The sequence below is a fragment of the Balaenoptera ricei genome, chromosome 13 (assembly GCF_028023285.1).
Source record: "Balaenoptera ricei isolate mBalRic1 chromosome 13, mBalRic1.hap2, whole genome shotgun sequence".
NCBI lineage: Eukaryota > Metazoa > Chordata > Mammalia > Artiodactyla > Balaenopteridae > Balaenoptera > Balaenoptera ricei.
In genome coordinates this window covers 77,447,342-77,458,681 of record NC_082651.1, presented here as the reverse complement: position 1 = coordinate 77,458,681, position 11,340 = coordinate 77,447,342, and the positions used below count along the sequence as shown (strand labels likewise).

At 32.3% G+C, this 11,340-nt stretch overlaps 1 protein-coding gene across 2 annotated transcripts in view; it reads right to left on the bottom strand.

The window, feature by feature from the left end:
* Positions 1–431: 431 nt before the first annotated feature.
* MEMO1 (mediator of cell motility 1) overlaps positions 432–11,340 on the bottom strand; it is a 131,086-nt gene continuing 120,177 nt past the window's right edge. For both annotated transcript variants that reach the window (XM_059943650.1, XM_059943649.1), the window contains 2 exons: positions 2,460–2,564; positions 432–1,108 (listed from right to left, as the gene is read on the bottom strand). In XM_059943650.1, coding sequence (XP_059799633.1) covers positions 977–1,108; positions 2,460–2,564 — 237 coding nt within the window. In that variant the 3' untranslated portion in view covers positions 432–976. The remainder of the gene's footprint in view (positions 1,109–2,459; positions 2,565–11,340) is intronic.

Below are 11,340 nucleotides of genomic sequence, written 5' to 3'. Positions count from 1 at the left end.
AAATTGCTTGAAGCACTAAAAAAGCATAGCAGCAGTGTATGGTCTGCAATGATTTGAAAAACACTAAGAACATTCTTCAATATTTCCTCATTTGCAGACTACTGCCTATCAAGCACTATCTCTGAATTACAGGACTACACCTATGTTCTTCACCAATCTTGAATTTATATTGTGTTATAATACAGTAATGACACAAAGTGATGTCACACATAAAAAGGCAAACTGTATGTAATTTTAAAAGCTAACTTTAAAATATGATTCTAATATCTGTGATAAAAAAATCACATAAATATGTAAAATATAAAAATACATCCTAACATATTTTTACATAAGAGCTAAAGTTTACCACTTTTAACATAAAAATTCTGAAATGGAATTAATAAAAAACAATTTTCATATGTACCACAGAGCAATAAGTTTAAATCAGACTATTTTGAGTTGTGTAGCCCTTTATTAGCAACTAAAATAGAAGGTATCTGTTGTACAACACGGGTAGTAATTGACTATAACTGGAGATTTTTATATTCTAATACAGATCATTTATAAATGCAATTTCTTTATTAAAAAGCTTCCACCCTTTTTGTTTGTTTGTGTACAATTTGCAAAACTATTCTGAAAGCGGAGTATATGTGCACAAGTCTGCAAAGAGTGCAAATTTAGGATATGGTAAATGCTTTACAAGTTACTTTCAAAAAACTGACTGCCACAACTGTGCCTTTACATTGCCTTTTTTTTTTTTTTTGATCAAAATATTTTGATGCCAGCCTTCCTTCCACTGCTCTAAACTATAAAGCATTTTTTTAATGAGTTGAAATTAAGGAAGGACTACACCTACTAGAAAAGAAGAGAAGAAAGTTCTATTAGTTTGAGGTTTCAGAATCCCCCCAAACCAGGACCAGTATCTTGGTAAGGGTTAGGCTGGGACCCTGGACAGAGTATGAGTATGTGCAGGTGGCATCCCTGAGGATTCAGAGCTTCAGTGAACCGTGAGTGCTCCAGCTGCATAACTCACTGAACTGTCTTGCCAGTTTCGACACTGGCTTGACTGGGCATAATTCAAAAAGGAAAAGCTCATATTCATTCCATTCTTCTGCAGCTCTGTGATAGCCTAGAAAAAGAAAAATTTGGTTATGACAGACATCACACAAAAAAGTGAGCACTCTTTGAATGTGCTGGTAGCTTAACTTTGAAGCCTAGATCTCTCTCTCACTCTTAGTTTCTTGAATTTCTCGTCGCCCCATATTAAATAGGAAAAAGAAAGAATTCCTTATTTCATTCTCTCAAAGACCTTCTCCTAATCTAGCTTCTTGATAAATATCAGTCATCTTCCACTCTATCTCTCCCTGTATTTAATAAGGCACTTTAAAAAATAAATAAATAAAATTTAAAAAAAATCATAGTATCTTTCTTTCTGTTCTCTAAACCAAACCTTGGCCACTTTCGTCTTGAAATGTTGGAGTCTTTTCTTTGTCTGAAATTTTAAATGTATATAAATTAAGTTCCAAATCTAAGAGGTATACCAGGGTTTTTACTTTAATTGTGAATTGGCTCATCATTTATTTTACTAAAGTTTTATTTGACCCAATTCAAACTCTAGTAAATTAGTATAGCTTATTCTAGTTCAAATTTCAGAAATCAATTTAAGCCCTTAACAGGCTTTTCTCCCAGTCAATCAACACTGCTTAAGAGAAGATCTTTCCTAAAAATCCACAATGTACTATTTTTCAAATCACAGTAAAGTAATACTAGACCTTTAGGTTCCTACCCTAGACTATTCTAGACTACATTACCAACTCCAGTATTTCTCTGCCTCTCCAAACAATGAGCCCATTATTACTTCCTCTAACCATTCCTGAGTGTACACTGTCTTCTTTTTGAGTCTCTCATTTTCTTTCAATTTGTTTTATTAGGAAAAAAATTAATGCTATTATCTCTTGAGAAAATCCAGCTAACCAAAACTTCTGCCTCTTTACCAGTCTTTAAATGAAATATTGTTTTTGTTATAAGGAGAAAAACATATACATGTCATCTGCCTTGCTTTATTAAATTATGAATATCTAAAACTCAAGAGCAGAATCTTCCATTTATTTTTTATAAAGTCAAGAACACTAAATAAAACCCAAAAATTAGTAAGACCATATTTCTTGAGACGTTACTTTGGTTTATATTTGTAAAGAGCATATTGGAATTGGCTCAGAGTCAAGAGAAAAAAATGGGTTTCTCTTCTAAATAACTTTCTGTATTTAAAAGAAAGTATTGACCTGTCAAACAGTGATATATAATTTTATTTAAGTCACCAAAACAATGGAAATTTAAATTATCTTAAAGGAACTAGAAAGAAAATTGACTATGTATCTAAAACCAAAGCTAATAAGGTGTCACAGATGATAACAATTAAGACATTTTGAAACATAATAGGATCAAATGTTAAAAAATCAAGGCTTCCTAAGGATACTCACATTTAATAACACCCCAATGGGATGTCTTCCACATATAGTATTATGGTATTTCTTCAAGTAATTGCTAAAAGATACAGGGTCTAATTGTTCTATAATACTCATACCCTAAAAAAAAAAGAAGAAGAGAAAAAAAAGAATAAAAAAAAAGAAAATAAGACAATTTATTATTTCCTAATTACATTTTAAAACTGTTACTTAGAGCTAACAATCAATTTTTCAATTAAGGAGAAGTAAAGAAAATACATTAAACATTAAACTCTGTGAAATATCAAATTCATTCATCCAAGGTAATCTCATTATAGTCAACTCTCAATAATATACATACTTTATTAAGTATGTATATTAAACATACTGAAATATTTAATCCCCAGGTTTCTCTGACCTCCTGGTATGTTTCTACACCACATTGCCCAGTTGTCACTCAGCTCACAACTCCTCAAACATTTCACGATTTTATGTTTTTCATATATAATATTTACACAAGTAAACCTGTCGTGAAAATTTTCATACAAAATCTAAAATTAAATTTGATATATGGCTGTTTTTCCAATGTCCATTATATTTCTCATACCACTGGCATAAATAATCAAGAGCTGATTATAACTTAACTTTTTCCATAACATATACTTAAACGTCAACAGTGTGTAAGGCATTTTGAATTATCAGTATTTAGGTATGTGATAAAAAGAGACCACAAACTGAGAAAATAGTTAATGTATTTTAATCAATTTAAAGCTCATAAAAGACTGATAAAAGCTTAAGCAAGATAGGTCTTTACAAATAAGTTGAAAAAATAAAAGTTTTTTATCTCTTAAACTAGAATGCTTTGCTTTCAAGATTTTAATTGAGAATCAAAATTTTTAGACTACTATTGAAACAATAACTATCATTTGGACACTTGTTTATACTTAATTCTGTATTCTGCAAATGCATTCAAAATAATGTGCTCAAAATACATCAATACAGAGCAACTTTAACTCATCTGAATCAAGCAAATAAGTCAATGATTCTAACTCATCCATTCACCAACCTTGTTTTCTTATTCAGGTGAAATACTTTACATTTGTGTTTAATAAATTGGATTAATATCCTCTGGGAGAAATGTAAATGGTGGTTTAACTAAGGAATTAACTGATACATTTTTGTGTTTTCTTAATTATATTTCAACATGTTTTAACAAGCACAGTGTAGAATCACCTGGAGTAATCAGATGAACACTCATCTGAAAAATGATAGCAATCAGTAGGTAACACAGTACAAATATTGCAGTGGCAGTATGTAAATCAAAATTTAATTTTATAAAGAATCTTTCTTCAGAATATCCAAGTCTTTCATAAACATTATCATATTTTTCTACAAATATATCTGAAAGATAAGCGTATGTGTGTATAGTCAACTTTCAATTGCTTGCACATCAATTAGCCACTCTCAGATTTATCCACAACCAGTGTTTAAGGCTAAGTTGGGTTTCCCCTGTCAACTAGGAGGCTTCCAGGTCACCATTCTCCACTGACATTTGGTGCAAACCGAGAGAAATATGAACTAATTTAAAAGTTAAACCTAAGATAAACAATTAGTATTATAATTCTGGTACATAGAAAAGCACTCATATTTCTAAACCAAGTAGTAATGCAGAGATGGAGTCACAAATCTCTTCCATAAATATGCATAATCAAGGTAGAACTCCCTAAAGATGAAGAAACTAAGGCATAAAAAAGGTTAAAAGCTTGTCTCAAATTTCTAATCCTAGGCTATTGGATTTCTAATCCCAGGCTTCTCATTGACTTACTCTGCTTCATATAGAATAACAAGAGACATACCAACAATTCTTTAATACTCTCACATAGGTACAATTGGTATACATATTATAAAAGAACTTTAAATGCTCCTGGGTGAAGCCTAGGACAGCTTACCTTACCTTAAATAGAATTCCACTTATTAATAAATCATGTAACACTGAAGTTCAAATGTGTATTTTAATATTAAAATCTCAAAGCACACTGTGAACAAACATCACATTTATATATATTAACGTGAGTAATTCAAAGAGAAGAAAACTAATGATCACATTTGTAGAAGACAAAGAATTCAAAGTAACTGGCCAAGAAATTCTGCACAGAAAATATAGAATTATAAATGTAGAGAAGTGTAAATAAATAAAGTGTTCAAAATGAAGATATAATGGTTAAATTACAACACAGAAAGTAAAAAATTGAGGTGATGGAAGATAAGGGATTACATTTAAAATTTTAATTTCCTGAAGTGTGCTATGTACCTACCAGGGCAAGAATCAATTCCATTACACTCAATTCTCTGACAAATATGACAGTTAAGAGGTATGCCTTTTTGGGACTTTCCTGGTGGCGCAGTGGTTAAGAATCCGCCTGCCAATGCAGGGGACACGGGTTCAAGCCCTGGTCCGGGAAGATCCCACATGCCGCAGAGCAACTAAGCCCGTGTGCCACAACTACTGAGCCCGCATGCCACAACTACTGAAGCCCTCGCACCTAGAGCCCGTGCTCCTCAACAAGAGAAACCACTGCAATGAGAAGCCCGCGCACCGCAACAAAGACCCAATGCAGCCAAAAGTAAAAAAAAAATTTATAAAAAAAAAGGAGGTATATGCCTTTTTATAAAGGAGGGATAGAGAGAAAAATTAAAGCACTTCTCATGAGTGAACCTCTCCAACTGGAAAATTCATGAAGTATGCAAACAACAGCAAAAATGATTAGTAAAACTGCAAAATGGGACACCCATTAACTAACACAGAACACTGACAAATAAACTTTTGTATATATTTATGTTTTGATGCAAACAATTTTGAAATTACTATTACCAAAATTCCAAGAAGATAAAAATGCTAGTTTGATACTACTGCACAAATTCCAAAAAGATGAAAAATAAAAATGCTTCCCAAATACGCCTAAAGAACTTTTTGATTTCTTAACATACTGGAAGATATGATCAGTAAATCTAAAGTCCAGGTGATAGAAAGCTTGCCTAGGGCCTGGTATACTGAGAATTTGTTCACATGAACTTAATCTAATATGAAGCAGTGAAGTGGGTCACTACCCATTCAGCTCTAAGATACAGACATTATAAACACCAAGAGCCTATCCATCACAGTACGGGTTTCTGAGGAATTTAACAGTTTCAGCAAGAAATTCTCAGACTGAAAGCTAACTCCCTACCTTGAGGGGAAGAAGGGTGGAGGGAATCTATCATTGTGCTGACTCTCCAAGTAATGAGTGAAAGCTTGTATTGTCAAATCCTAAGTGGTAATCCCAAACTGAATAGGCAGTTTTAACTGCCTATTTAACAGAGCTGTAAATTCAAGACTCTAATAAGACAACAAAGGTCTTCCCTTTTTAAAAGTTTATCTATATATAATAAATTATTTTAAATTTTATTTAATTTTAAATACTATCACCTAGATGTAATCTAAAGTAACACACACAAAAGAGTAGCAAAACATTTTTAGAAGTCTTTGAGAAATAAAAACTAGAATCATGTCTATCAACTATTAACAGATAATTAAAACCATATTATCAAATCATTAGGACTGTGGCCTTATTTTTTAAAATAAGGATACACATTTATGTTGGAGAGATGGGTACACATTTAGGAAGATGAGGTAGGAAAAGGAAATATTCTAGTTTCTTTAAGAGGTATCAAGATAAAATCTTCATTAGAAAGAAATTTTATGGAAAAAAGAAATCACCCTAAATATAGCAGTGCTAAGAACCAGTGTACTAATAAATAGATACCTTAAAGATGATGCTGTAAAACTGACTAAAGACTACTAAAGAAACTAAACTACTGGCCTAAGTTCAAGAGAAAGAAGTATGAGCGGACAAACATGAACAATTTCACTTTCAGAAGAGTAAAAGGAAGAAAAGAAGTTGAAGTTCAAAGTAAACAAAGTGACTACTAGTAAATTTGGAAGGAAAAGAAGTTACAAAGCTGACTACAATGACATTTTCAGATTCTCTCTGCCAAATCATAAATAATATGCCAATAGCCATAAGGAAACACTGGTCTATATCAAAAGTAGTATGGAAAAAATAACCTATGATCATGTAATATATATATAAAATATGTATAAATGTGGCTAATGTTTCCAGTATGTAATCTAAAAGGTTCACATAAATCAACATCTTAAAATATGTTCTGCTTTGGTCACCATAATTACTGAAATTGCAAAGTACTCATTTCCAAAAAACATGGTCAGTAGTCAGTAATATTCTAAGACTTTCAGAATCTATATCTCTTATAATTAGTTATTTTCTCCCAAATACAACATTTGGAAGATTGTTTGTTTTCCGATACATTCTTTCTTCCTTATGTGTTTTCTTCACATAATTAATCTCCAAGATATTCAAATGCTAGACATAAAATTTTTGCCAAAAAAAAAAAAAAAATTAGCGGTTTTTCTTTTGCTTTTGGAAACTAAAAGCTTTTATTTATTTTCTAGCATTTTAATAACTACATTTAATAAGACTTTTCTGATAACAAAAAAGAGACCAAAACTTAATTAACATAATAATTTTTTAAAAATTAAATCTAAAATTTTATACTTAAAAATAATCTTTTCACTCTATCAAACTTTCCAAACGTATAATTACAATTCAGAATTGCTAACATTTTTGCAATACTTGTACAGAGAAGCATCCTACTATATTTTGCTCCGAAAAGATTGTATATAGCAACTAAGATATTAATTCTGAAATGAAAGAAATTATTTACAACATAAAATGACCCTTGTGAAAAGCAATATACAGTGGGATATTCACCATTTGGTTATATAAACCAATTAAGAAAACACATTGTATAAGAGTCTGCCTAATAGTGAGTGTACATATACTCATACATGTATAAAATCATATATACATGAGTATATGTATAGACCTAACCATGCTTATTATTTTAATCCATTTATTCTAACTCCCAGAATGGACTTATAACTTGAATTAATAGCATGCTAATAAAAGAACAGACCACTTTAGACTCCTTTAAAAATTCTATATATTATTAAAAAATTCTATATATAAATAGAAATGTTTCAATAAACAGACCACAAAAATCAAGTCCAAGTCAAATGTTACATCAAATACTAAATTCAAGCATATTAATATGAAGCAAATACTCAATAATTCACTGATTTACAAATTCTTACATTTGCAAAATTAAATGTTGCCTGATTAAAGTTTACAAATGATTTAAAGAGCTGAGTAGAAAACAAAGGGAAAGAAGATGAATAGGAAATTTTCTTCTACTTCAACAGATCAGGGGCCATAATAGGCTAGCTCAAACTCACCTACGAAGCTATTCTGGAATAAAGTTCTGGGGACTCTCTCCATATTACTGAAAGTGGATATCCAGGGGTGGGTATGGGCAAGTCTATTTTGAAAAAGTTCCACAAGTGATTTCAGTTGTAAAGATGGGGTTGAGGATTACTATAGTAGGCAACCTTATCTCTGCCCTGGCTTTGATTACCATCACATGTTGAGAATGCCCAAACTTACTCCAGACCTCTTCTCTGCGCTCCAAACCAATATGGTCAATCCATTAGCAAAGCCCTGTTGAATACAAGAACTCAAATCTATGAACTTCTTTCTATCTCCACTACTACCACCCCAGTCCAAATTACTATCTTCTCTCCCCTAAACTCCTGCCAATGCCCACTGTTACTGTTCCTGACCCTCTTGTAGAATCTATTCTCTGCACAACCGCCAGACTGACTTTTAAAATAATTATTTTATTACTACATCATTTCACTTCCCACTGTATTCACATAAATTTCTTACCCTGGACTATAAAGCCCTACATTATCTGATCCCTGCCCACCTCTCTTACCAGAGCTGTGTCACTCTAACCCCTATCTACTATATTCCTACAATCCTGACCTTTTTCCCATTCTTCTAACACACTGGCCTCTTTCCCATCATAAAGTTTTTGCAATGGCAGTTCTGTCTAGAATACTCTTCCCTCTAATCTTCACTTGGTTTGCTCCTTCTTATTTATATCTCAATTTAATATTCCTTCTCAGGAAGTCTTTCTCCAATCATTCAATCTAAAGCAGCCTAGAATTATATACTATTTAAAAACACTTTTAATATTTTCTGCATAGCACACATCACTATTAGAAACTAACTTATATACAATATCCTTAACTTTAAAAAAAAAAAGTGTATCTCCTCCGGTTAGAATAAAATGTCCGTGAGAGCAAGTTGGTTTGTTTACTGCCATATCTCCATCAGTGCCTAGAACTGTAAATGCACTCAAAAATAACTGGTGAAAAGAAAATCCAAACGCCTACTTGGTTGACATCTCCACTTGGATGCCTTAAAAGCAATAGCAAATATATCCTAATACAATTTATGATCACCCTACCTCGTAAAAAATCTAGTCCTATCTTCTTGTGCTTCCGACCTAAGAGAACAGAACCAAGACTTAACCAGCAGCATAAGCCAGATATTTAGGAAACATCCTTTTTTTACTTTTTTATTTTTTATAAATTGTTAAAGGTTACATTCCATTTACAATTATTACAAAATACTGGCTTTACTCCCCATGTTGTATGATACATCCTTGTAGCCTACCTTACACTCAATAGTTTGTACCTACCACTCCCTCACCTCCATGTTGCCCCTCACTCCCTCCCCACTGGTAACCACTAGTTTGTTCTCTAAATCTGTGAGTCTGCTTCTTTTTTGTTATATTCACTAGTTTGTTGTATTTTTTAGAAGGAATCATCCTTGATACTTCCTTCCCCTCCAAGTTCAATTGATCTCCAAGTTCTATCATCAATTTGTCTCTAAAATATACTGGATACATCCACTCTGTCCCTCTCTTCCACCATCACCAACCCATCCACTGTCTAAATTACCATGTCTCACTTGGATTATCAAACTAGTCTACTCATCTCTCCTCTGGCCTCCCTCCAACCCGTTTGCTGCACTGCAACTATATGATCTATTCACATACAATCTGATTTTATCACTATCCTATTTGATATCCTTTAAACGCCTGTTCTAGATTCTCTAGCCTAATTTCTCACTACTCTCCCATCCACTCATCCATTAATTTAACAAATATATATACTGAGTACCACAAACAGGCTGATACAAAATGGACAAAGATCCTGATCTCACGAAGCTTATGATCTAATAGGGCAGGTTTTCATCAACAAATCAACAAATAATAAGTCATATAGTAATAAGTACTAAGAAGAAAAATAAAGCAGGGTAAGGTCACAGAATAACTGTTCACCACAGGGGCAAAATGGAAAATTGTGGGCACATTTCTGGGTTGTGTCAATAACTAGAAGATGCTGTCAGGGGATTTAGTAGGTGGAATCCAGGGATGCTGACTGTCCTGCAATACAGGACAGTCCCACACAGAAAGAACTGCTCTCATCCTATAACACTTTCACATGTCCATGTATGCGAAAAACCTGCCTATAATTATCCACACTCTAACGCCATTTTACATACAAACACAAAGAAGTTTTGCATGATTTTAATATACAATAGATTTCCCAGGAACAAACTATCATATAAAGTGAGGGAAGACTGTACTTTGTTTAGTTTACAGTTTTGCTAAGAAATGTTCACCATTTTGGAAAATCAATTCACCCACCAATGTAACTTGGTAAATGTAATTCACAAATATAAACAACTGTTTGTATGTGGCTGTAATATTGATACTATGTGTAAGCACCTAACTACTTCATTGTCTCTTTTAGTACAGTTGGTGCCTGAGCATTTACATTATTAAATATATATTAATTTATTATAAATTACTTTCCTTTTATTTCTTTCTCAGATTACACTTAAGGTATTCATTTAATTCAATTATGTATATAGGAGGATTATAGTCACCAATTCATTCATTTGAAAAATATTTGTTGAGCACCACTTACGTTCCAATCGCTATTCTAAGCACTTGGATACATTAGTGAACAAAACAAATATCGTTATGTAATAAATAAGTAAAATATTCAGTTTCTTAGAAGAAAAAGTGGAACACAGTAAGGTAAGGTGGACTGGGAATGCTGAAAGGGTGGAGTGTAAGATGTCAAATTAAATACGGTGGTCAGTAGGCCTCATTGGGAAGGTGAAAACTGAGCAAAGCCATAAAGTAAGTGAGACAGTCCAGTGCAAAAAGGGCAAAAGCCCTACGCTAGGCACATATATGGCATTATCAAGAAATAGTAAGGAGACCAGTGTATCCACACTGCCTCATAAATATCTTACACATCTCTATACTGTAACAGCTTCTTTCTAAATCTGTTCAATGATTAGACTGTAAGATCCATTAAGTGGGAGATCATGTTTTCTCTTCTTAGTATCTTCAATACTTCACATAGTACCAGACACACAGTGGATACTCATTAACCATTTGCTATATGAAGAAAATAAATGATACAGAACCAGGAAAGTTTTCTGAGGCAACTAAGAACTAAACCTCAGAAAAATAAGATTAGAATAGTAGCCAGGAAAGAATTAATTGACTGAAATGGCAACATAATAAAGCCAAAAAAAAAAAAGCCCCAAAAGTCAGTGAATTAAAATCCAAACAAAATTCCAAAGGTAAAAGCATTAGGCCATAATTGGATTTAAAGTAACAAAATAAATTTAAATATGATAAAATCTCCTAAGTAACTATTTTGTATGATAAAATCTCCTAAGTAACTGCATTCATTCCATTTGACTTTTAATAAAATAATATTACTCAATATAATCTACTTATAGTTTCAGATCCAGATTCCTTAGTAAAATGTTTTATCTACTTTAGACTAAATATTTTTATACTAAAACATATACATAAAGCTTTTCACACACTGGTAAAGTTGACTTTAACAGATTACAGACTTAAA